Source organism: Podarcis muralis, chromosome 8 (assembly GCF_964188315.1).
Source record: "Podarcis muralis chromosome 8, rPodMur119.hap1.1, whole genome shotgun sequence".
In the NCBI taxonomy this organism is placed as follows: Eukaryota; Metazoa; Chordata; class Lepidosauria; order Squamata; family Lacertidae; genus Podarcis; species Podarcis muralis.
This window is the reverse complement of record NC_135662.1, coordinates 3,528,859-3,555,815: the sequence shown is the minus strand read 5'-3', so window position 1 is coordinate 3,555,815 and position 26,957 is coordinate 3,528,859. Positions and strand designations below refer to the sequence as shown.

The 26,957-nt window shown below is 46.7% G+C and overlaps 1 protein-coding gene across 1 annotated transcript in view; it reads left to right on the top strand.

Annotated features, from left to right (window-relative positions):
• Positions 1 to 26,957, top strand: part of RHPN1 (rhophilin Rho GTPase binding protein 1) — a 54,386-nt gene that overhangs the window by 13,795 nt on the left and 13,634 nt on the right. The window contains exons 2-10 of the mRNA XM_028736040.2: positions 4,619 to 4,734; positions 9,310 to 9,438; positions 11,547 to 11,622; positions 12,928 to 13,005; positions 15,680 to 15,804; positions 18,029 to 18,195; positions 19,376 to 19,563; positions 22,279 to 22,435; positions 26,500 to 26,619. Coding sequence (XP_028591873.2) covers positions 4,619 to 4,734; positions 9,310 to 9,438; positions 11,547 to 11,622; positions 12,928 to 13,005; positions 15,680 to 15,804; positions 18,029 to 18,195; positions 19,376 to 19,563; positions 22,279 to 22,435; positions 26,500 to 26,619 — 1,156 coding nt within the window. The remainder of the gene's footprint in view (positions 1 to 4,618; positions 4,735 to 9,309; positions 9,439 to 11,546; positions 11,623 to 12,927; positions 13,006 to 15,679; positions 15,805 to 18,028; positions 18,196 to 19,375; positions 19,564 to 22,278; positions 22,436 to 26,499; positions 26,620 to 26,957) is intronic.

Below are 26,957 nucleotides of genomic sequence, written 5' to 3'. Positions count from 1 at the left end.
GAGTGACTGGTGCAGGGTATAAATAATAAAAATTATTATTATTAACCATTAAGTGCTTTAAAAGATCAAAGTTCATCCATCCGGCCTAGGACCCACGTACCTACGGGACCGCATCTCCTGGTATGCCCCGCAGAGGACCTTAAGGTCCATAAATAACAACACTTTGGAGGTCCCGAGCCTCAAGGTTAGATTGGTTTCAACTAGGGCCAGGGCCTTTTCAGTACTGGCCCCGACGTGGTGGAATGCTTTGTCACAAGAGACTAGGGCCCTGCGGGACTTGACATCTTTCTGCAGGGCCTGCAAGACAGAGCTGTTCTGCCTGGCCTTTGGTTTGGACTCGGTCTGACCCTTACGTTTCCCTCCCCTAAACAATCTGAGCCATTTATTTGTTTTACGGGACGGGGAATGTTATGTACTGAGTTGAATAGGATCCAAACTGCAGCAGTCTGATTGGTCCTAGAACAATAGGATCCAAAATGCAGCAGTCTGATTGGTCCTAGAACAATAGGATTCAGAATGCAGCAGTCTGATTGGTCCTAAAACAATGCAGCAGTATGATTGGTTGGCAGGAGCCACCCAATCCAGCTCCAGATAGAAGTGAATCCACAACCTGATTGGCCTACAGGAGAATTCCGAAATTAGCCAATCACGTGCAGCCCATTGTGTAAATAATGTATATAAAGCAGATACTTTAAGGGGATCTTCATTCCCTCCTCACCACTATGAGCTGAATAAAGAGCATGAAATCCACTCTCGACTCTGAGTATATTTCAGGGAACAAGTTTGTTCCTGGCCCAAAAGGAATCCTGACCCTCTTCGGCTGTGCTGCAAAGGCTCTCGCTGACCCTTTGTGCTCTTGCAAGGAAAGTGGGGCCTCGTCTGACTCACCCACCCTGCTCAAAGGTCCTTTTCTTTGCTCCTATGGGAATCCCAAGAGCTATGTGTCGTCATTTACCGGAATCGTGCATCGGTACAAAAAGATCTTCCCCTCTCACGTGGGCAGAGCTTTTGTTGCACATTGCCACAAACCTTGGAGAAACTGAATTGCCTCCTTTTTTTTTTGTGGGGGCGCTTAAAAACAAGCCCACGTCTCTTCTCTTGTCTCCCCACCCCCTTCCTTTCCCAATGTCTGCAAATCCCAAAGCCTTTATTTGGACAACCAGCCCCCTGGATTCAGTGGGAATCAACTCCCCAGTAAACTTTGCACAGAATTGCAACCTTATGCTCAAGATAGTCACCTTACCCATTTTCGAAAGTTGCACAAGACGGAGAGGAGCGTTGGACTCCCCTCCCAATTTCTTTTCTGCCCGTTTTCAACTCTGGTCAGATTCTCCAGGTTATTGAAATGTTACGTTACTCGCAATGGCACTTAGCCAGGATATATGGGGAAGTTTCTTTGGATATATGGTTTTAATTTCACATCTGAGCACAATAATGGAGGAGCTCAGAGTATCAGCGTCCCCAGACATCTGAAGGCAGCCCTGTATCAGGAAGTTTTCAATGTGCTGTGTTTCATTTGCTGTCTTTTCATTATGTTGGAAGAGCCCCAGAGAGGCTGGGGCAAGCCAGTCAGATGGGCACAATATAAATATTATTATTTTTTAATTTTTGTTATTGTTCCGTTGTTTCGTCTTAGACTTTCCAGGAGAGCCCCAAAGTCTGGCACAGAGCAAACCTGTCTTTATGTTGTCGTCATAAAGACCAGAATTACAAGCCTGGTAGATGAAGGGAACGCAGTGGATGTAGCCTACCTTGATTTCAGCAAGGCATTCGACAAGGTGCCCCATGATATTCTTGTAAAGAAGCTGGTAAAATGCGGTCTTGACTATGCTACCACTCAGTGGATTTGTAACTGGCTGACTGACCGAACCCAAAGGGTGCTCATCAATGGTTCCTCTTCATCCTGGAGAAGAGTGACTGGTGGGGTGCCACAGGGTTCTGTCTTGGGCCCGGTCTTATTCAACATCTTTATCAACGACTTGGATGATGGACTCAAGGGCACCCTGATCAAATTTGCAGATGACACCAAACTGGGAGGGGTGGCTAACACCCCAGAGGACAGGATCACACTTCAAAAGGACCTTGACAGATTAGAGAACTGGGCCAAAACAAACAAGATGAATTTTAACAGGGAGAAATGTAAAGTATTGCACTTGGGCAAAAAAAATGAGAGGCACAAATACAAGATGGGGGACACCTGGCTTGAGAGCAGTACATGTGAAAAGGATCTAGGAGACTTGGCTGACCACAAACTTGACATGAGCCAACAGTGTGACGCGGCAGCTAAAAAAGCCAATGCAATTCTGGGCTGCATCAATAGGAGTATAGCATCTAGATCAAGGGAAGTAATAGTGCCACTGTATTCTGCTTTGGTCAGACCTCACCTGGAGTACTGTGTCCAGCTCTGGGCACCACAGTTCAAGAAGGACACTGACAAACTGGAACGTGTCCAGAGGAGGGCAACCAAAATGGTCAAAGGCCTGGAAACGATGCCTTCTGAGGAACGGCTAAGGGAGCTGGGCATGTTTAGCCTGGAGAAGAGGAGGTTAAGGGGTGATATGATAGCCATGTTCAAATATATAAAAGGATGTCATATAGAGGAGGGAGAAAGGTTGTTTTCTGCTGCTCCAGAGAAGCGGACACGGAGCAATGGATCCAAACTACAAGAAAGAAGATTCCACCTAAACATTAGGAAGAACTTCCTGACAGTAAGAGCTGTTCGACAGTGGAATTTGCTGCCAAGGAGTGTGGTGGAGTCTCCTTCTTTGGAGGTCTTTAAGCAGAGGCTTGACAACCATATGTCAGGAGTGCTCTGATGGTGTTTCCTGCTTGGCAGGGGGTTGGACTCGATGGCCCTTGTGGTCTCTTCCAACTCTATGATTCTATGATTCTATTCTATGTCTCCATCTCCACTGGAAAGTTATTTGGTCTCCGTTGGCTTCATTTCACACTTCATTTATTTATTCATTTGCATTCGTCAGGGGCCCATGGACAAGAGTTTTCCGGGCAGTGTAGAAAGCCCCAGAAAGATTAAAGATCACACTTAACATGAGGACAAATTAATAAGCAGCAAGCAAGTGGGCTATAAGAGCAAAACCAATTCATTTTTAAATAGTCAAGAAATGAAAACGCTGAAGCGATGGTCTGTGAAATTGCAGCGATCGTGCAGGGGGACCATGGAATCAGAGCAGGATAGCATCAAAAGGACGCCAAGTTCACCCCCATGTCGCAAAAGGGGTGTCACTGTCTCTATCCCCACATATCCATTCCTGCCCCTTATTTATTGCGCCATTTGCTCCAAGGAGCTGAAGGTGACACACACAGTTTTCCTGCTCTGAATTTTATCCTTTACAACAACCTTGTGAGATAGGTTAGGCCGGGAGGCAGGGGCCGGCTGCTCCAAGCTCGCTCAGAAAGCTGGTAACCACCTTAGCATTTTGGAAGCTGTTCAATCAAAGTTTCTAAGGCAGATTTTTTCTGTACCGCCCTGTGTCTCAAATGCAACATTGTGACTGGAGGCAAGTCTCCCTTCAGTAGAAGTACGGACTTGGCAAAGAACTCTTAACTTCTGGCTCCGCCTAAACTCAAATCCCCCTGGTTTACTATTCCTAGTAAGACTCCCATAAAAGTGCCTGGCTTAAAACCGTCTATCAAAAACTTCACTCTTGTGGCCTGTCCCCACAACACCTACTCATTATGGGCCCCACTAAAGCAAACAGTCTACTTGGTCAACGTCTAAAAGATATCGAGCATCAGAACAACCCGGCCACTATAAGGAAATTCTGCCCTTGGTATGTTCATTTCGCACCTCTCCATTTTGATTCTCTGGCCCCATATCTGCACAGACTTCTTATCCCAAAATACAGATGTGCTTTTACACTTTCAAGACTGGATGTTTTGCCATCTGCGGTACTTGAGGGTCTATTGCAAAAGATCCCGCCTGAGAAACGTCTTTGCCCCTGTGGAGATGGTAGCACCGAAACAGCGGCACACGTCTTCCTGTCTTGTGCTCTCTACAAAGACCCGAGGAACGAGATCATCACCCCACTCGTACTAACCATCCCAGGGCGCTCAACCACTGCCACAACGTCCTTTCTTCTATCAGATCAAAATGAGCAGATAACAGCAAAGGTTGCTAGGTTCATAGCAGGGGCAATCAGAATAAGGGCCACTAACTGACTGCTGATTCAGGACTTTAAATTGCGCTCTTATATCAAATTTCCTTTTCTGCATATACTGTAATGTTTTACTGTTGCTGTGGCCATTGGCTAATGCGAATAAAGTTTTATCTCTCTCTTCATGGCTGAGTGGGGAATTCAAACCCTGCTCTCTCTCCCAGGTCCTAGCCCAGCACTCGAACCCAGTGTTTCCCAAACTTGGGTCTCCAGCTGTCTTTGGACTACAATTCCCATCATTCCATGGCCACTGGTCCTGCTAGCTAGGGATGATGGGAGTTGCAGTCTGAAAAACAGCTGGAGACCCAAGTTTGGGAAACCCTGCTCTAACCACTAGCCCACCGCTATCTCCTTCTGCCTGGAGACGCCAGGAATGGAAGCTGGGAGCTTTCATCGAAGTCCCTCTGTGCTAAGCAATGTTTCTCTTCCACCTTCTGCAACAGGGCTGCGATCCGTTGGCGCAGACTCAGCGCAGCAAATTGCAGCACCGCCGGGCACGAATCAACCAGCAGATCAACAAGGAGATGAGGATGCGGGCAGGAGCTGAGAACCTCTTCAGGTTTGTTGTGCTTCGTCTCCATCCGGTTGTTTTCCCCTTTCCATCGTTGGGTGTATGTGCAAGATGTTGAGGGCTAGAAACCTAACTCTGTGAACTGCCCTGAGACCAACGGATGAAGGCTGGTATGCAAATTTAATAAATAATAATCAAGGGGGGGCATGGGCTTCCCAAGGACTCGCTGCATCTTTTGCTGTGATGCAGAAAGTCGGGCGCAGTGTTCCAAAGCATTTTGGTAAACCTAAGGTTTTATTAGGGACGCGGGTGGTGCTGTGGGTTAAACCACAGAGCCTAGGGCTTGCCAATCAGAAGGTAGGCGGTTTGAATCCCCGCGACGGGGTGAGCTCCCGTTGCTCAGTTCCAGCTCCTGCCAACCTAGCACTTCGAAAGCACATCAAAGTGCAAGTAGATAAATAGGTACCGCTCCGGTGGGAACAGCGTTTCCGTGCGCTGCTCTGGTTCGCCAGAAGCGGCTTAGTCATGCTGGCCACATGACCCAGAAGCTGTACGCCGGCTCCCTCGGCCAATAAAGCGAGATGAGCGCTGCAACCCCAGAGTCGGCCACGACTGGACCTAACGGTTAGGGGTCCCTTTACCTTTTTATATGGTAATTTTTGGACCTAATAGGTATCTAAAGCCATTTGCACCTGTTGCCATGAAACCAGTACAAGCAGAATGTAGGCACCCTATATATAGAAAGGGGCCAACCAGTGATATTTTAGGGAGCAGGCGGGGCCCATGACTTACATCATAGGAGCCTACACGACACAAAACACTGTTGCTGTATGTAGGTTTTATTTTATTTGTTTTTTATCTTGAATTTTGGAAATGTACAGTGGTACCTCGGGTTAAGAACTTAATTCGTTCAGGCGGTGTGTTCTTAACCTGAAACTGTTCTTAACCTGAGGTACCACTTTAGCTAATGGGGCCTCCTGCTGTTCTCATCCTGAAGCAAAGTTCTTAACCCAGGGTACTGTTTCTGGGTTAGCAGAGTCTGTAACCTGAAGCATCTGTAACCTGAAGCATCTGTAACCCGAGGTACCACTGTACATCCAGGGTTTTTTTACCTTTAAATCTTTTTGGGGCCCCCAAGAGAGTGGGGCCCTAATCTATAGTTTCTTTAGCTTATTCGTAAATCTGGCGCTGGTCTTGCCCCAAGCAAGGCGGGGAGTTTAAAAGCTTTTTCCATGCTAGGTTTGCCTGGGGTAAGGTAAAGGCAAAGGGACCCCTGACTATTAGGTCCGGTCGTGACCGACTCTGGGGTTGCGGCGCTCATCTCGCTTTACTGGCCGAGGGAGCCGGTGCACAACAGGACTGGTCATGTGGCCAGCAGGACTAAGCCGCTTCTGGCGAACCAGAGCAGCACACGGAAACGCCGTTTACCTTCCCGCCAGAGTGGTACCTATTTATCTACTTGCACTTTGTCGTGCTTTCGAACTGCTAGGTTGGCAGGAGCAGGGACCGAGCAATGGGAGCTCACTCCGTCGTGGGGATTCGAACCGCTGATCTTCTGATCAGCAAGTCCTAGGCTCTGTGGTTTAACCCACAGCTCCACCTGCGTCTCTTGCCTGGGGTTCTTCGTGTGGAAAGAGCATTTAACCTCCCCGCCTTGCACACGGGCTCTGGGAGTGCTGAGCATGCTCTTGATCTGCAAACACAGAGCAGTTCCCGGGGTTTGGGGATGCATGTTTTCATTCTTGAATAGAACCCTTTAAACCAAACCCCTGCTTTGAGATAGTACTTCCTGAAACTGCATCAGTGGTGACTTTCCTTTAGGGGTGAAAGGCCACCCAGAAAAGAAATGTTTGATAAATGCATCCGTTAAACATTGCAAACTGCAACAAAGTGTTGCAACGTGGGTTGGTTCCTGTTCAGAGTCCTAGCCAGCCCGGAAGAGAGGGATGCTGGTTTCAAAGTTAAAATTGAGTCCCAGTTAGATAGTACTTCCTGAAACTGCCTCACTGGTGACTTTCCTTTAGGGGTGAAAGGCCACCCAGAAAAAAAAAAGTTTGATAAATGCATCCGTTAAACATTGCAATCTGCAACTGCAACAAAGTGGTGCAGCGTGGGTTGGTTCCTGTTCAGAGTCCTAGCCAGCTAGTCACACACCCCTCAACCCTTCCAGGACGTTCTGATCTGTGCCCAGAAAGTTCAGCTCGGATTCTGTGTTTGGAAGGCAAAACTAGCATTGTATGAGCTGTGACAGGGTTAGGATGTGATTCATGGAGCACAGAAGTGACTCAGCAGCTTCCCAGACTGGTTCTGGCCTCCACAGCAGCCTTTGGAGAGGTCAGGGGTTGACAGGTGAGCTGGGGCAAGGGAGGGAAGATTGCAGCAGCTGCAGAAGTGCAAGTCAGGTAACAGATGGGGAAGAAGCTCGCTGCAGTTGTCACTTCAAAGCAAACTGAACGTGCAGATTCCAAGACACAGCCATCCTCTGAAACCCACACTTCCTTGAATTTTGCAATTCTGCTATCCAGACGAGTAATGCAAAATGTGTTTACTGGGACAAAATGTGCAGAAAAAGGCATTGATTAAAATCACTGAAGAAGTTGCATTTCTGTTACTGTTTACTATTGAATTCTAGTGGATTATTAAATATTGATTTACTTGATATAAGTTGTTTATTTTAAAATAATAATAATAATAATAATAATAATAATAATAATAATAATAATTTATTTATACCCTGCCCATCTGGCTGGGTTTCCCCAGCCATTCTGGGTGGCTCCCAACAGAATATTAAAAGCACGATAATAATTATTGTGACTTTTTCTAAGATTCTTGCTATTAATGTTTGATGTTTGATTATTATTTTTACGTATGTTGGAAGCCGCCCAGAGTGGCTGGGGCAACCCATCCAGATGGGCAGCGTATAAATAAAATATTATTATTATTAGGAGTTGGCTTACAAAAACGTGCCTGTAATGCAAGATTGCATAACCATGTGTTTATTTGGAATAATTCACCCTGAAATGCTGATGGGTGTTTATGGAGAACTTCCATCACAGATTCTGTTGCGGCAGCAGTTCATCGTGCAGGTTCGGATATTTTTGTGCCTGTGTTTAAATGGAGAATCAGTGGTTGGAAGGAGCAGTTTTAAGGGGAACTGGGAAAGATGTTGGAAAACATGCTTTTGTATTGACAGATCCCCTAGGAACATGCTTTTTTAAAATAAAAAAGAAAACAATTGAGAGGCTTTTGCCTTTCCTGGCTTTGGCTTCCTCAAGGCAACATAAAACTTGCTGGGTTAGCAGGACGCAAGTCTTGCAAGCCGAGCTCAGCAGCTAAGGCAAGGGGCGCAAATCGCTTGCACGCTCCTTTTCTCAAGCAAGGAATCGAAAGCCGAAGCAGATTGCCGGGAGTGTGGGAGTCTGGGATGCTTAACCCTGCCGCCCTGCTAGATTTGGAAGAATGCACAGGAGGCTCTGTGTCAGCTTCAGGAAATAACTGAGGAGCAAAACACCGGATGTTCTGAGAGGCATCTTCTGGGTCATCGACCCCAAACTCCTCCAGAGCTGCGGCAGGGACCCTCCCCATGGCACTCTGCACCAGGGAGTGATGGAATAGGTCTCTGATGTTATCTGCAGTGTTAGAGCTGCTCTGCCTTGGAAATAGCAGTTTCCGGGAATCACAAGGGCATGAGAAGCCGGGCCACAGAGACGGTCCTTTGGCCCGATCCAAAAGGACTTTGTTCTCTGTCCTTCGGGGCCCAGGCTAGCTTAGACCGGTTTACTTTGTTGTTGTTTAGTCATTTAGTCATGTCCGACTCTTCGTGACCCCCTGGACCAGAGCACGCCAGGCACTCCTGTCTTCCACTGCCTCCCGCAGTTTGGTCAAACTCATGCTGGTAGCTTCGAGAACACTGTCCCACCATCTCGTCCTCTGTCGTCCCCTTCTCCTTGTGCCCTCCATCTTTCCCAACATCAGGGTCTTTTCCAGGGAGTCTTCTCTTCTCATGAGGTGGCCAAAGTCTTGGAGCCTCAGCTTCAGGATCTGTCCCTCCAGTGAGCACTCAGGGCTGATTTCCTTCAGAATGGATAGGTTGGATCTTCTTGCAGTCCAGGGACTCTCAAGAGTCTCCTCCAGCACCAGAATTCAAAAGCATCCATTCTTCGGCGATCAGCCTTCTTTATGGTCCAGCTCTCACTTCCATACATCACTACTGGGAAAACCATAGCTTGAACTATATGGACCTTTGGTGGCAAGGTGATGTCTCTGCTTTTTAAGATGCTGTCTAGGCCTGTCATTGCCCTTCTCCCAAGAAGCAGGCGTCTTTTAATTTCGTGGCTGCTGTCACCATCTGCAGTGATCATGGAGCCCAAGAAAGTAAAATCTCTCACTGCCTCCATTTCTTCCCCTTCTATTTGCCAGGAGGTGATGGGACCAGTGGCCATGATCTTCGTTTTATTGATGTTGAGCTTCAGACCATATTTGGCGCTCTCCTCTTTCACCCTCTTGCAATACAGCACAATATAATAAACAATAATAATTATTATTATGATGCAAGGTGTGCAGATAGGTGTGAAACAAGTGGGATGAATAAGATGGCATTTTCTCCCTCCTTTGTTTTTTTAGGGCCACCAATAACCACAAAGTAAAGGAAACGGTTGCCTTAGAACTCAGTTACGTCAACTCCAACCTGCAGCTGCTGAAGGAGGAATTGGAGGAGCTGAACAGCTGCATGGATGTCTACCAGAATGACAGGTAAGGAGGGTGGCAGGTGGCAGCAGTTGCCCCCCAAATTTGGGACCAGAGCCCATTTCCCCTCTCGGTCCAGAAGTGTGGAGGGGAACAACCTTATACATCAACTTGAGCTCCCTGGAGAAATGTGGAAGACGACTGTAATAAATAAATTAGACCACGCAGGAAGCTATTTTTTTTGTATGGAAACTTGAAGGTTCTGGCTGCATCTTCCCCTTAGTCCCTTGCCATTTGCAAAGCTGGTTTTGCTTTTTAAAAAAATATCTCTTCTGGCTTTATTACTATTATTATTAAAAGAAGCTAGTCCTTTGCTGGGGGTTTAAAGCAACTTAATTACTTTGAAAGAATCGCTCCCCCAACTTCCTCATCTTAAGGGCTGCTCCTTTGCCTCTGCAAAGCTCTTTTCCTTCATTTTTAGGCTTGCAGAAAGGGATGACCCTCCCTGATGCTGAGTCAAACGTTTCAAGCTTGAATTATACTCCCTCTTTGATTTATCACCCAGCGCTTCTTCTCCTGCCTCTGCAGTCTGAGGTCTCTATTTAATATCTGCAAGAGGAGCTCTCTCTTTTTTTCACCCTGTGAGAGGGGAAAGTTTGCTACGTATTCTCAGCATCCTGGGCTCCTCATTAATTCATTCAGTAAATCTATATTCTATTACGCAGCAGCAGTAAATAGAAATGGTACTCTAACAAGCCACTGAACAATTGCAGTATCAAACCTGACCTGACGCCAAGGTGCAAATAATTGCATTTACTGTGGAGTTGTGGAAGGGCCCTGAGGGTAATCTAGTCCAACCCGCCTGCAATCACAGGGATCACAGCCAAAGAATCATTGACAGGTGGCCACCCAACCTTTGCTTAAAAACCTCCAAGGAAGGAGAGTTCACAACCTCCCAAAAGAGACCGTTCCATGGTCAAACAGCTCTTACTGTCAGAAAGTTTTCCCCAAAATATTTAGTCGGAATATGCTTTCTTGTAACTTGAAGCCATGGGTTCGAGTCCTACCCATCGAGCCCATTTCCCAGCTATGTCAGGAAAAATCTGGACGTATGGCAGCCCTAGTTCTTATGTAATTTGTCCTAAAACTGTTGAAAGATGGATGAGAAATAGAAGAAAGGAGTAGATGGGAAGTCAGCTATATAGGAAAAAGTCATTTTTATGTTAAATGTATTGTGAGTAATATTTAATGTATTGGTGGTGTTGTTTTTTATTTTTATTTTCTTCTTTTTTAGTTGTTAGGAGGTGATGGATATTTGTGTATCTTCATATTTTCTTTTTGTATGGGGTGTATTAAAATGAAATTTTAAAAAAGGATTTTCATAAGGTTTTTTTAAAAAACAAAAAACAAAATTGCAAAATGCAGCAGAAACGAGGGGAAGTTTTTATTAGGCATTCCAGGTCAAGATTTGCCTAAAGAGAAGAGGAAACCTTTCATGTATGCTACAACCACGGCTAGGATACTCCTAGCCCAAAGATGGAAAAGCAACGAAATACCAACCAAGAAGAACGGCAAGAAAAATTGATGGCATGCGCTGAAATGGCGAAGTTAACAGAAAGACTTAGAGACAAAGACAATAGAGATTGGGAACCATTTATGTTGTATTTACAGAAACAATGTAAAGAAATGGACTCACTAGCAGGGTTTGAGTAAACACTTACAACTAACAAAAAAAACCACACACATAGAAATTATAAAGGTGATGTTAAAATGGTAAAAGTATAACAATATTTAATATAAAGAACTTAAGATTAAGATACAAAGCAAGCAGGAGAAGTTAATATGTAAAAAAACCAGAAGAGGAAGTTGAGGGAAGTCGGGGGAAAAGGTCCAGGCTATGGGAAGTCCCAAAATTAATAATTACAATTTGGAAGATAATTTTATGGTTTTTTTATTTTTATTGGATTAGGATTTGACATGTTAATTGGATGTTTTTTATTGAAAAACTAATAAAAATGATTTAACAAAAAAATATTTTAAAGTGATCTTAAAAAAAATTATTATAAAAAAAAGAAATGGGGGGGAACTGGATTCAAGATGGAAAAAGTTAGGAATTGCACTTCCATCCTTGCAAATGTCTTGCCCCTGACCTGTGATCTGTTTCTCTCTCCCAGTGACTCCATCAGCGTTCCCATGGTCCCGCTGGGGCTCAAAGAGACCAAGGAGCTGGACTGGGCAGAACCCCTGAAGGTATAATTATATATAATAATTTATTATTTATACCCCGCCCATCTGGCTGAGTTTCCCCAGCCACTCTGGGTAGGGGAGTCTTCTGCTGGGACGATTCTGCCTTCCGCAGGCCGGCTTTGGAGAGTTAAAGGTAAAGGGACCCCTGACCATTAGGTCCAGTCGTGGCCAACTCTGGGGTTGCGGCGCTCATCTCGCTTTATTGACCGAGGGAGCCGGCGTACAGCTTCCAGGTCATGTGGCCAGCATGACTAAGCCGCTTCTGGCGGTACTTATTTATCTACTTGCACTTTGTGCATTCAAACTGCTAGGTTGGCAGGAGCAGGGACTGAGCAACAGGAGCTCACCCCGTCGCAGGGATTCGAACTGCCGACCTTCCGATTGGAAAGTCCTAGGCTCTGTGGTTTAACCCACAGCAACACCCGCGTCCCTTTTTTTCGGAGAGTTAAGCACAGGGAAATGGAGACATTGTGTTTGGGGGGCTCACGCTTCTTAAGAAGCCCAGGGTCCCCCTCTCTGGAGACTCCTTCTTGTGCATGCATGCTCATCGGAGCAGGGTATCTTTTTCAGCCAGGCCGCTGCATGGGAATCTGAGGCAAAACAAAGTGGATTTAAACCTTGCGTTCATGCAGTAGGCTAGATCAAGGTTAATTTGTCGTCGTTTTGTGGAGGCGGGTGGCATTTAGCCAGCAAAACTCTACGCATAGCATATTGTGAAGTTCACTCCCACGGGAGGCAGTGATGATTTGGATGGCTTTAAAAAAGGATCAGGCAAGTTCGTGGAGGACGAGACAGCTATCGATGGCGCCTAGCCACTGTTCTGCCTCCATGGTCTGAGGCAGCGATTTTTCTGAATCCCGGTTTTTGGAAACCAGAGGAGAGAAGAGTTGCTCTTGTGCGCGAATCCTGCTTGCAGGTTTCCCAAAATGGGTGTCTATTTATTACCCAGACTTTTAGAAGACATCTGAAGGCAGCCCTGTTTAGGGAAGCTTTTAGTGTTTAACAGACCATTGTATTTTAATATTTCGTTGGAAGCTGCCCAGAGTGGCTGGGGAAACCCAGCCAGATGGGTGGGGTATTATTATTATTATTATTATTATTATTATTATTATTATTATTATTATTATTATTAGGTTGGCCACCGTGAGAACAGGATGCTGGACTTGATGGGCGATATCGGCCTGATCCAGGAGGGTCCTCTTACGTTCTTAAGGGTGGAAATGTATGGGATCAGTATAGAAACTGTGTTTAGGAAGATCAGCAGCTGCCAGGGCAACCCCCTCTTGTTTTCTGTTCCTGCACTTCCAGGAGATGATCTGGGAGCACTATGGCGAGGACGGTGCCTTGTACGAAAGCGAGATCAAAGACCTCGTGGAGCTGCGGCAGGTGAGTGCAGCTCACTGCGGTGCTCTGGGTCCCTGATTGTCCTTAGGCTCCCAGTACGTTTCCAAGCACAATTCAAAGTGTTGGTGCTAACCTTTAAAGCCCTAAACAGCCTCAAAGGCCCAGTAGACCTGAAGGAGCGTCTCCACCCCCATCGTTCAGCCTCCAGAGGTCCAGCGGCAAGGGCCTTGTGGTGGTTCCCTCACAGCGAGAAGCCAAGTTACAGGGAACCAGGCAGAGGGCCTTCTTGGTAGTGGCGCCCTTCTTGTGGAACACCCTCCCATCAGATGTCGAGGAAATAAACAATTATCTGACTTATCTGAAGGCAGCCCTGTTTAGGGAAGTTTTTAATGTCTGATGTTTTATTGTGTTTTTAATATTCTGCTGGGAGCTGCCCAGAGTGGCTGTGGAAACCCAGCCAGATGGACAGGGTATAAATAATAAAATTATTATTATGATTATTATGGTGAAGCACCAAATGGAGGTGTTTACTGCCGCATCCTTGACTTCATCTGCACTAGGCCTGGGCGATATATCGCTATATCGCCCAGGACGGGTATGAGGAGCATACCCTCAGCTGGCTTCACTCAGAGGTGTATCGCCGGTGAAACCGCCACCGCTCCCTCTGCTAGCGACTTCCTCCACTGAGCCTTTCTAGCAGAGGGACTCTGAAACGGTGGCCGTTTCACAAGCGATTCATTGCTGAGTGAAACCGCCATCCACTCTGCCCTCATACAGTGGAACCTCGACTTGCATACGCCTCGTCTCGCGGATGTTCCAAGTTGCGTCCGCGGCAAATCCGGAAGTAAACACCGCGTTTGCCACGATATGCACAGAAGTGGCTTCTGCCATCTGCGCGTGCGCTGAAGCACACTGCTGCCGAATGCGCATGCGCACAAGACGCCTCTTCTAGCATCTGTTTCGACCAGCGGACGGACCTCCGGAATGGATTATGTCCATATGTAGAGGTTCCACTGTACTGCGCAGAGGGAGAAGAAAGCTAAATTGGTGAGGCTCTGATACAGCTTGTTTCTTCCTCTGCATATTTAAACTGCTCAGCTGAGGAGTGTGTGGTTGCCGCTTCCCTCAGCCGAGCAGTTAAAGGATCCCCCAGCCCAGCGCTGGCTCTGTTGGGGATGGGGAACCCTCCTGCACCCCAGCTGAGCCGTACAAACAAGCTACGTTGTCCCAGCCCGCTAGGTTTTGAGATGAAATGGCCTCTGCTCTCACGGTTAGAGCTGCAGCAGTTTCATCTGGCGGTTTGCAGGCTTGAGGCCACAGCAGCTTCTGTTTTCCATTTCGTGGTATATTGCAAGACCGCGATGTTTGGCTGGTGGTTATACTGTGATGTTGGAAAGCTGATATCACCCAGCCCTTATCCGCACCTGCCTGCCTTGTACCCGGGTCCAAGAGCATCTGTGTAGAGCAGCAGGCGATGCATAGTAGCCGAGGGACTGAGCCACATTTTCGGAAGTCCGTGCATCAAGCTTGCCTTGGGGATTTCGGCGAACCCCTCACAGCTTTCTCCATCTGCAGTGTGGGGAACATTTCATTTCATTTCCCTTTTAATTTATATACAGTGGTACCTCGAGTTAAGTACTTAATTCGTTCCGGATGTCCATACTTAACCTGAAACTGTTCTTAACCTGAAGCACCACTTTAGCTAATGGGGCCTCCTGCTTCCGCCGTGCCGCCGGAGCACAATTTCTGTTCTCATCCTGAAGCAAAGCTCTTAACCTGAGGTACTATTTCTGAGTTAGCGGAGTCTGTAACCTGAAGCCTATGTAACCTGAAGCGTATGTAACCTGAGGTACCACTGTACTGCCTTCTGTATTACAGTACAAGCTGAAGAAACCACAAAGATCGCACACCTTATAACAATCTGGCCCAGAGCAAAATTGTCGTAACTTTTAAATGAACAACTTATGTCAAATAAAGTAAAATTCAATAATTCATTAGAATATAATAGCACGCAAAAAATATTGACAAATAATAATTGAACAGAAATTCGCTCTTAACAATCACAATAAACTATAATCAATAAAACAAGAGTGCGTAAAAAAATGCAATACAATGGTACCTTTATTTATGAATATGATCCGTTTTGGGGTGCGGAAAGTCTGTAAGTAGATTGCCGCTACTGCATGTGCGCGAAGCGCAATAGAGCACTATTGTGCGCACTCGGCAAACCCAGAAGTAAACACTTCCGGTTTTGCCGTGTTCGTAACTTGAAAATCCGCAACGTGAAGCAAATGTAATACAAGGTATGACTGTATAAATTGAGAAGCAATCACACAACTTATAAAATTATCTTTCAAAAATATCCCTGAACTCCTTTTCAGTAACACTGGCCTACCTTGCAGGCTTGCTGTCCGGTTTGGCACAATTTCCCTTGCAAAAACGACGACGCTGCTTGTGGGAAAACAAATATATTATTGTTACAACATGCATGTTTATCCCTGCAGCCAGCGAAGAGTGTATTTATGACCTCATGGCCCCCTCTCCTAAATATAAAAAGCAAGGCTCTAGCCCTCATGGATCTGATATGTATGTAGGCAGCTGCCTTGCGCCGAGTCAGACTGTGGATCCACTTAGCTTAGTATTGCCCGCACTGACCAGGTTTCCATCTCTCTCTCTCTCTCTCTTCTTTCCCCACCCCTTTCCCCCTTCTTTCCAGGCCATGCGCACCCCCAGCCGGAACGAGGCAGGCCTGGAGCTGCTCATGGAATACTACAGCCAACTGTACTTCCTGGACAACCGCTTCTTCCCTCCCAACAAGAACCTGGGGATTTTCTTCCACTGGTCAGTCGGGCCTCTCCTGGTCTTGCCGAGCGGACGGGGAAAACCTGGCGGGGGTGGGGTGGGGGTGGCATGTCTGGTCCGGCCCAGCCAAACCCCCCTGCAGCAATTGCCTTGCGAACAGGGCCTCCGTGCTTAGAAACGTGACCCGAGCTCCTAGAATCATAAAACTGTGGAGCTTGAAGGGTCACCCAAAGGTCCTCTATTCCAACCCCCCCCCCCACCTGCAGTGCAGGAATCGCAGCAAAAGATTCCCTGGCGAGTGACCATCCAACCTTTGCTTTAAAACTCCAAGGAATATTAAAGTTCAAGGCAAACAACGGGTGTTTGTCTGTATGATCAGCATGCTTTATTCTTCAGGACTGCTAGTATTTCGTCCCGAAGCAGCAAGATTCAGTTATCTAATGCCACAAGGGTGTCCATCGGGATTTTTGGGGAGGGTAAGAGCTGTTTGTATGGACTCCTTTGCGAGGTTGTGGACTCTCCTTCCTTAAAGTTGTTTGAGCAGAAATTGGAAGCCCCTCTGTCATGGATGCTTTAGCTGAGATTCCTGTGTTGTGGGGGCTTGCATTAGATGACCCTCGGGGGGGCCATTCCAACCCTACAATTCTATGGTTCAAGTGTGAAAGCACGTCTGTATTTTGGGATAATAAGTTTGTGCAGATATGGGGCCAGAGATTCAAAATGGAGAGGTGGGAAATGAACACACCAAGGGCAGGATTTCCTTATAGTGGCCAGGTTGTTATGATGCTCGATATCTTTTAGATATTGACCAATCAGACTGTTTGCTTTAGTGGGGCCCATAGTGAGTACGTGTTGTGGGGACAGGCCACAAGAGTGAGGTTTTTGATAGACGGTTTTAAGCCAGGCACTTTTATGGGAGTCTTGAAGTACAGTGGTACCTCATGTTACGTCCGCTTCATGTTATGTTCTTTCAGGTTACGTCCCGCGGCGACCCGGACGTACCAGAAAGGGTTACTTCCGGGTTTCGCCACTCGCGCATGCGCAGGCACTCAAAATGACGTCATGCTCAGAAGCGGCGAATCGCAACCCGCGAACGCGCAGACGCAGGTTGCGTTCTGCTCAGGTTGCGAACGGGGCTCTGGAACAGATCCTGTTCGCAACCAGAGGTACCACTGTACTAGGGATAGTAAACCAGGGGGATTTGAGTTTAGGCGGAGCTAGAAGTTAAGAGTTCTTTGCCAAGTCCGTACTTCTATGGAAGATCCCGCCTGAGAAACTCCTTTGACCCTGTGGAGATGGTAGCACCGAAAAAGCGGCCCACGTCCTCCTGTCTCGCGCTCTCTACAAAGACCTGAGGAACGAGATCGTCACCCCACTCGCACTAACCATCCCAGGGCGCTTAGCCGCTGCCACAATGTCCTATCTTCTATCAGATCAAAATGAGCAGAAAACAGCAAAGGTTGCTAGGTTCATAGCAACATAGTACTTTGGATCCCAAACGACTTGGTCCTCGGATGTTTTGGCTCCTGAATGCCGCAAACCCGGAAGTGAGTGTTCCGGTTTGCGAATGTTCTATGGAACCCGAATATCTGATAGGGCTTCCGCAGCTTCTGATTGGCTGCAGGAGCTTCCTGCGGCCAATCAGAAGCTGTGCTTTGGTTTGCGAACGTTCTGGAAGTCGAACGGACTTCTGGAACGGATTCTGTTCGACTTCCAAGATACGACTGTGTAAGAGAACAAGGGAGGCGTTCATGGTGAGCTTTTTCCCCCTCAAAAAACAGCACTGATGCAACAAATCCACACACACACACACACACCTCTGACTTGTGTGTTTGTGTGGTTAGGAATGTTACTGGGAAAAGCAACGAGCCGTGTTAGAATGGGAGCAGAAGCACTAGCAAATCAGGATGAATAAACACTGCATAGCCAAATCATAACAAATGTGTAATAAAGGCAGGATGTAGTCTGACAGTTGCATAAGCATTGTGCAAGCAAATCAGAATGAATGCGGAATAAAGTGTCGCCCAGAGAAGCCCTGTATCGCATCTCTTTTCTTTCAGTCCCACCCAACATTTTTGCTGGGGAGGCCCTGTGGCCCTCCAAAGGTAGCTGGACTCCAACTCCCATCACCCCCTGGTGCCAGAATTGCCCAACGTTCAGGGATGATGGGATTTGTAGTCCGGCAACACCCGGAGACGCCCAGGTTGCTGCTCCTGCCCAAACTTCTCCAGTTTCACAGAGTTCCTCGTCTCCCTGCTTCTAGGTATGACTCCTTAACGGGCGTGCCTTCCCACCAGCGGGCTTTGGCCTTCGAAAAAGGGAGCGTGCTTTTCAATATCGGCGCCCTGCACACCCAGATCGGTGCTCGGCAGGACCGTACCACCTTGCAAGGTGTGGACTGCGCCATCGAGGCTTTCCAGAAGGCGTCTGGTACGTCAGATTCTCTGCCCCCCCCTTTCCACTACAAATACATATACTGTTTTATCAATGAATAAACATTAAATGGTTGCATACTTGCCGTGAGTGAAAATTACAGGAGTGCCCTTATTTCGGCTTTAGACAAATCAAATACTTGGATAGCATCTTCAAAGATCTGTTTGGGTGGCGAGCAATGGGAAATCTCTTCCAGAAATAAATGAATGTCATACTACGTCGAAATGTGTCTTTTTTGAAAGTTGTTCATGCAACCCTTCTGTGGCAGCTAAGTCTTTCTGATACAGCCACATGCCACACAGCATTAAACCATAGATCTGTGGATTTTTCTGCCCGTTTTTTCCACTGCTGGGCTATCGCTATTTGTGGCACAATCAGAAAGAAAACCTATTAAGCCTTTACGACCCTTGACACAAATTGAGCTGAGGTCCGGTGATCAAACTTCCTTTTCTTTTTGGGGGGAATAGTGGAGGTTAGTGCTGATAGTGGAAATAAGTATTACAATGCATTAGGTATCCTATTGTCTCTGAAAGTCTTTGTGGGCTATGCAAGTCTCTGAAAGAAGCAATGGGTCAGATTCTGGTGAAAACAAGCCGTAAAGCTTTGTTCTATCACGTCCAACGCTGCCGAAGTAGTCCGCAAACAGACGTAGTGAATATTCACTCTTTCAGAGACTTGCATAGTCTACAAAGACTTTCAGAGACTTATAAGACTTTCATTTGGTTCTATGTTTTCAAGAGAATCCGTCAAGAGTACATATTTTGTGACTTCCAGAGACTTTCTGTTTATTTGGTTTTGCAGAGAGTGCATTTCATATATTTCATACTGTTCAATGCTCTGCATAGATTATATAAAGAGTTTATATTGATATTGCATTCTTGTACTTGGTCATCGTGTTGCCTTGGATATTACTGATATATTGTTTGCAACGCAGGAGTTTAATTGTTTGGTTACTTATGGTTCCAAGTGGGGCAGCCCCATTTTGGCACCTGCAGGTATGTCAGAAACGTTTAGGGCACAGTTTCAAAATCAGCATCCATTTTGCTCCTGGGTGCCTTTGGACCGGAGCTACAGCCTTTGCCTGTGCTGAGCGCTTAGCAGAAGGGCGAATCCAGCCTTTCTGGGACCATCTCACTTCGGGGGTGTTGCTCTTTCTCCCCCCCCCCCCCCTTTGCAGGTGCCTTCAACTACCTGAAGGAGAACTTCTCCAACGCCCCCAGCCTGGACATGAGCGCAGCCTCTCTCAACATGCTGGTGCGCCTGATGATCGCCCAGGTGCAGGAGTGCGTCTTTGAGAAGGTCATCCTGCTCGGGGCCCAGAGCGACTTCCTCGCCTGCCTGCAACTCGCCCAGGAAGCCGCCAGGGTACAGAATCCGTGCGCGTGCCTCTCGCGGGGAGCTGGCGTTAGAAAGGGCACAAGAAGTGGGCTGGAATCTAGGCCATTTTTTTGGGGGGGACGACGACTGGGGATTTCCATTCCCAGCATTTTGGGGAGCTGAAAAGCTCTTTCCATGCTAGGTTTGCCTGGGGCATTTGGTGTGGAAAGAGCATTTAAGCTATCTGTCTTGCACATGGGCTCTGGGAGTGCTGAGCATGCTCTTGTTCTTCAAACACAGAGCAGTTCCCGGGGTTTGGGGATGCATGTTTTCGGTCATGCATAGAACCCTTTAAACTAAACCCCTGCTTTGAGATAGTACTTCTCTTTTCTTTTTCCCCCCTTTTCTTTTCTTTTCTTTTCTCGGCTAAGACTTTATTGTTTCAGAAGCTGGTACAAGCACGAATGGCAAAAGCGGATGGAAAATAAAGTTACTGAATTGTTGTGCCAAAATACTTAAAAATAGCTAATAACTACTATGATAACAAAGGGACGCGGGTGGCGCTGTGGGTTAAACCACAGAGCCTAGGGCTTGCTGATCAGAAGGTCGGTGGTTCGAATCCCCACGACGGGGTGAGCTCCCGTTGCTCGGTCCCTGCTCCTGCCAACCTAGCAGTTCGAAAGCACGTCAAAGTGCAAGTAGATAAATAGGTACCGCTCCGGCGGGAAGGTAAACGGTGTTTCCGTGCGCTGCTCTGGTTCGCCAGAAGCGGCTTAGTCAGGCTGGCCACATGACCTGGAAGCTGTACACCGGCTCCCTTGGCCAGTAAAGCGAGATGAGCGCCGCAACCCCAGAGTCGTCCGCGACTAGACCTAACCGGTCAGGGGTCCCTTTACCTTTTTACTACAGTAACAAAAAGGTCCAGCAATTTCCAAAATAACTTCTCTTCCATCTGATGTATGAATTCACATACATCTGCTTTCCCAGCTTTAAAATATATTCTTTTCAGAAGTGTGGCTCTTGAATTAGGCATCTTTTAGAAATCAGTGTTCTGTAAAGGAGGCCACACGTCTTTAGATAAAGATCAAAAGAAACTTCCAGTTGATTGTTGTTGTTTAGTCGTGTCCGACTCTTCGTGACCCCCTGGACCAGAGCACGCCAGGCACTCCTGTCTTCCACTGCCTCCTGCAGTTTGGTCAGAGCCAGTTGATAGGTAACGTTTTGAGCCCGGAAGAGAGGGATGCGGGTTTCAAAGTTAAAATTGTATCCCAGTTAGATAGTACTTCCTGAAACTGCCTCACTGGTGACTTTCCTTTAGGGGTGAAAGGCAGCCCCGGGAAAAAAAAGAAAGTTTGATAAATGCATCCGTTAAACATTGCAAGCTGCAACTGCAACAGAGTGTTGCAGCGTGGGTTGGTTCCTGTTCAGACTTCTAGCCAGCCAGTCACACACCCCTCAACCCTTCCAGGACTTTCCGATCTGTGCCCAGAAATTTCGGCTCGGATTCTGTGTTTGGAAGGCAAACTAACTTCGTATGAGCTGTGACAGGGTTGGGATGTGATTCACGGAGCACAGATGTGACTCAGAAGCTTCCCAGACTGGTTCTGGCCTCCACAGCAGCCTTTGGAGAGGTCAGGGACTTTTGTGGCTAGGAAAGTTGGGGAAGACATAACCTGCAAGCAAATTACTGTGAACTGTCGTTGTGGTATATATCTCGTCAAACAAAATACAGCGGGTGCTCATTTGTCGTATACTCTTTCGCCAACAAACTATGATGGGCACTCATTGATGTGTAACCTCGGCGCAGGCAAATTGCAACAGGGAGACGTGGCCAAAAAGCTGCTAACAAATTGCAATTGCTGCTCATCGCTGCATAACCACCCTGCAGACATATGACGGCGGGCGCCTCCAAACAAATTTCGATGGGTGCCTGTCAGGGTGGATTTGATTTAAATCAAAACTATTTAAATCATGATTTAAATCACTAGTCAGTAAGACTAGATTTAAATCTCTCTTTATTTTACATAAAGACTCATTCTTGCTAGTATAATCTTAATATTTACAACCAGATGAAGGTTTCATTTTTGGAATAATAAATTTCCAGAGTAGCTTTTACAGTTATATCAAATATTACTGATATCGTTATGCTATTAGAAATACATAGGCAGATAATTATGAAATTATTGTGAGGTTTAATAAGTCGACTGTTTATATTTGGACAGCTTTTCTGCTGTACTTTATTGGAAGGAGAAAAATAACAATTTCCTTAATAACAATTTAAACTAAAACAATAGCATTATAGCATACGTATCCACGTTTGTAAACTGATGTGGTTAAACAATTACAAAAAAACTTAGGCTGAGTTTTGGCATACATGGAAAACTTAAGGCAAATTCTTATTTCCTGATGAATAGCTTTTGGACTATTATATAACTTAAGCAGAAAACTATGTTTGGAAAGGTTTTTCTTCCAAAAGCATTTTATTTTAAAAATCCAATTTAAATTTCAAAAAACCTGATTTAAATTTTAAAAAAATCATTGATATTTATCCACCCTGGTGCTTGCGGTCGTGTCGATCTCCCTGCAGTCGAATGATGGCAGACTCTCTGTATACAACCTCTGCGTTGTGCATGTGAATTGGGACGGATGCTCAATAAACACCTGGAATTTCCCCTCGCAGCTACCTGCCATTGGGTGGGTGAGTGTGAAATAATCTTTGCCATGCCGGTGTTACCACCTTGTACCTGTCCTTGACATTTCCAGGTGGAAGAGGTCTACTCCTTGGTTTATCAGACAATGACCCAGCCCCACGTGAAGGATTACGTCCCCTTTTCGTGGACCACGATGGTGCATGTCAAATCCGAGCACTTCAAGGCTCTCTCACACTGCTACGCTGCCATGGCTCTTTGCGACTGCCCCTGTGAGTATCCGCTTTGGCTCTCCCATGCCCCCGCCCTCAATCTCTCCCTCTGCCCCCAAGCACAATTAATAACAACTACCAGACTTTTAGAAGACATCTGAAGGAGTACTGTTTAGGGAAGCTTTTAATGTGTGATGTATTGCAGTATTTTAATATTTTTTGGGAAGCCGCCCACAGTGGCTGGGGAAGCCTAGCCAGATTGGTGGGGTATAAATAATAAATTATTATTATTATTAGTAGTAGTAGTAGTAGTAGTAGTAGTAGTAGTAGTAGTAAACCTCTATTGTCACTAATGCCTCTCCATCTGTGGCTTTTGTGCAACGTGCACCCAGCTGACATCGATACTACCCCTCACCTCTAATACTTAACAATACATTGCCATTCCGGTTAGAGGATGGATGGCGGCTAATGGATTGAGGTTGAATCCTGATAAGACAGAAGTACTGTTCCTGGGGGGCAGGAGGCTGGCGGGTGTGGAGGACTCCCTGGTCCTGAATGGGGTAACTGTGCCCCTGAAGGACCAGGTGCGCAGCCTGGGAGTCATTTTGGACTCACAACTGTCCATGGAGGTGCAGGTCAGTTCTGTGTCCAGGGCAGCTATTTACCAGCTCCACCTGGTACGCAGGATGAGACACTCCCTGTCCGCAGACTGTCTCGCCAGAGTGGTGCATGCTCTGGTTATCTCTCGCTTGGACTACTGCAATGCGCTCTACGTGGGGCTACCTTTGAAGGTGACCTGGAAACTGCAATTAATCCAGAATGCGGCAGCCAGACTGGGGACTGGGAGCGGCCGCCGAGACCACATAACACCAGTCCTGAAAGACCTACATTGGCTCCCAGTATGTTTCCGAGCACAATTCAAAGTGTTGGTGCTGACCTTTAAAGCCCTAAACGGCCTCGATCCAGTATACCTGAAGGAGCATCTTCATCCCCATCGTTCTGCCCGGACACTGAGGTCCAGCATCAAGGGCCTTCTGGCGGTTCCCTCACTACGAGAAGCCAAGTTACAGGGAACCAGGCAGAGGCCCTTCTTGGTAGTGGCACCTGCCCTGTGGAACGCCCTCCCACCAGATGTCAAAGAGAACAACAACTACCAGACTTTTAGAAGACATCTGAAGGCAGCCCTGTTTAGGGAAGTTTTTAATATTTAATGCTGTATTGTTTTTAACACTCGATTGGGAGCTGCCCAGAGTGGCTGGGGAAGCCCAGCCAGATGGGTAGGGTATAAATAAATTATTATTATTATTATTATTATTATTATTATTATTATTATTATTATTCCTTGCAGTTCCCATTTCAATCATTCTTTCCTTTTAAGCAATTTCCCCCCCTACTCCTTAGCTGAAGAGGTTCCTGGGGCAGCTCAACAGCAACAACAACAAAAACTGCAGTAAGGCAACCCATGCCCCTCAACCTTGCACTCTGAAAGACACAACACATAAGGAAAGGGGGAGGAGGAGGGAGGAGGAAAAAGGCAAGCTTTATAAAGTTTACAGTTCTTACAGTGGCCAGCTTGGATGTAAAGAGTTTAGGTAGTTGGATGAAATGGATAATACTCAATTGTCTGACTTGGTGCGAAGTAGCATCACCTGCCCCATCGTATGTCCCTAAGTCTGCAATGCTATGTCTTGACAGTTCAAGATGGTGAAAGACTCTTGAAACCCCAGAAAGCAGCCCAGAGAATGCAACACTTTGCTAGCTGGACTAATAACTTGATGAGGTGGTAGAAGAAATAATAATAATAATAATAATAATAATAATAATAATAATAATAATAATAATTTATTTCTATCCCGCCCTCCCCATCCAAAGCCGGGCTCAGAGCGGCTAACAACAATAAAAGTAACATAGCATTCTAAAATCAATTCAAAATCAAATTAATGGCAACCATTGGGCTAGAGTTCTGTGTGGATTACCGAAGGAGGGGGTCAGACTGTGCCTTGGCCAAAGGCCTGGTGGAACAGCTCCGTCTTGCAGGCCTTGTGGAAAGTTGTCAAGTCCCGCAGGGCCCTAGTCTCCTGTGACAGAGCGTTCCACCAGATCGGGGCCACAGCCGATAAAGAGCTGGGAATGGTTGAGGCCAGCCTAACCTCCCTGTGGCCTGGGACCTCCAAGGTGTTTTTGTTTGCAGACCGTAAATTTCTCTGTGGGACATACCAGGAGAGGCGGTCCCGTAGGTACGAGGGTCCTAGGCCGTATAGGGCTTTAAAGGTTAAAACCAGTACCTTGAACCTGATCCTGTACTCCACCGGGAGCCAGTGCAGCTGGTATAGCACCGGGTGAATGTGATCCCGCAGTGAGGACCCCGTAAGGAGTCTCGCCGCAGCATTCTGCACCCGCTGGAGTTTCTGGGTCAGTCTCAAGGGCAGCCCCACGTAGAGTGAGCATCCTCTGTATCTGCGTGCTTTTCTGAGTAGATCTGGGCTCGATTTTGAATCGGCCAGTCTGCAGCTGATTTGGATCAGAAACCAGTGTGGTCTTGGCTTCACTGCTTCTCCCCATTTTGTACATCTCTGGAGTAAAACAGTCTCCGACTGGCTCGGCAGCCTGTCAGAAAACTCCTGGCCAGACTGAGCCCCAAGCCAAACTGGCACGTGGCGCCTCTGATGCCAGCCTCTATGGACCATAATGGGCTTAGGGCAGCGGCGGCTGATTCCAAGGTGTTGTTTTCAGAGCAGGGAGGAAGATGCTTAGCTGAGCTTCCTTAGCGCTTCACTGTCTCCTCCTGGCGCTTTGAGCGGCCCTAATCCCAAAGTTCATTCCTAACGTAAGCAGATTAGCCGTGGCTTTGGCTGGCAAATGATAATAAATGCAGGGGAGATTACATCTTCAGGGCGATAGTCGGTCTGTTTCGCGTCTCAAAAGGACTTGTGTCATGTGGTCTCTGCCACGCTCAAGACTAGAGACTTGGCAAGCGGCGATAGCCCGGAGAATTGGGCAGTGTTTAGAAACCAGCTGGGTTTCGAGTAGTCTGGCATGTCTTGCCTTGCGGCTTGCGGCTTTTCTTCATCTTTTTGGAAAACAGCAAATTGAACAAGGGAGGAAAAAGAGAGGAAAAGTGTGAGAGGGAGAAAAACAACGAAAACCACCTTCAGCTCAAGTTAAGCAAGCAGTACAGCACAGCCATCTTAAATTAAACCTATTAAGTCAGTGTAAGTCACCCATGGGTAGCATTCAACTAAGTTTCATTCAAAGTAGACCCATTGAAATTAATGGACCTATCTCTGCCATGCTCATTCGTTTAAATGAGTCTACTCTGAGTAAAAGCTTATGAGGAATGGCTTGGGAGTTGGGTGTGTTTGGCCTGGAAAAGAGGAGACTGAGAGGAGATAGGAAAGCCATCTTCAAATACCTGAAGGGCCATGGAAGAGGCAGAAAGCTTGTTTTCTGCTGCTCCGGAAGGGTAGGACTCGAACCCATGGCTTCAAGTTGCGAGAAAGGAGATTGCGACTAAACATCAGGAAGAACTTTCTGGCGGTAAGAGCTGTTCAGCAGCGGAACAGACTCCCACAAGACTCTCCTTCCTTAAGTTTAAGGAATATTTGAAAAAAATACGTTAATATTTAAATCTTAGAATGGCTTTGGAAGTGGATAGAGGCTGTAGGGTTAAAAGTAGAAGATAGTGTATTTTAAAATAATATTATTTGTAAGCGATAAAATGTAAAGTTATTTTAAATGTGATTTAAAAAAGATGGTTAGAAACTATGATACATGTAAACTGCTAAAGATGAAGTAAAATGAAAATCAGATAGGTGGGACTTGGGGAAGCCCACTTAACAATGTTTAGAAAAATAAGGATATGACAATAATTTGTTTGTATTGTTTGTTTTTCTGTTTGTGATCTTTATTTCTGTTATAAAATGAATAAAAAAAAATTGGGGGGGGGGAGACTCTCCTTCCTTGGAGGTTTCTCAGCAGAGGTTGGAGGGCCATCTGTCGTGGATGCTTCAGCTGAGATTCCTGAATTGAAGGGGGTTGGACTAGATGGCCCTCAGGGGTCCCTTCCCATGCTACGATTCTGTGATTCCTCCCAAGTCAGCCTTTTCCTGGTCTGTTTCCCGCAGCTGCGTCTGACGCGGATCTCCCGGAGCACGAGAAAGCTTTCCTGCAGTTCCATGTCACGCCACCAGAGGGCCCAGGCGCCCGGCTGCTCTTGCAGGACCAAGAAGAGCGAAGGAAGCTGGGTAAGTCCCCCTCCCAGAATCCCTCCATCCTCCCTCCCCTGGCTGATACTGGCTCAGAGCATCCTTGGCCAACCTGGTGTCACGTGACAAAGACACATGAGAGCCGAAGCAGCAAAGCAGGCTGGGAAGTGCTGGGACTGCACAATCGTTTGGTCCTACTATAGTTATTCAGGCCTAACTGCTAACTGTTGAGTCGCTCTGACATGTGACTTAGCAGCCATTTTCTCTCGGTAAGATTTCAGTCAGGGTCCGCCTGCCTCAGTTGTGAGCAGAGTCAGTATGGAATCTCAGTCAAACCGTTTGGAACCATGTTGTTTATGAAGAAGTTTATTTTAACT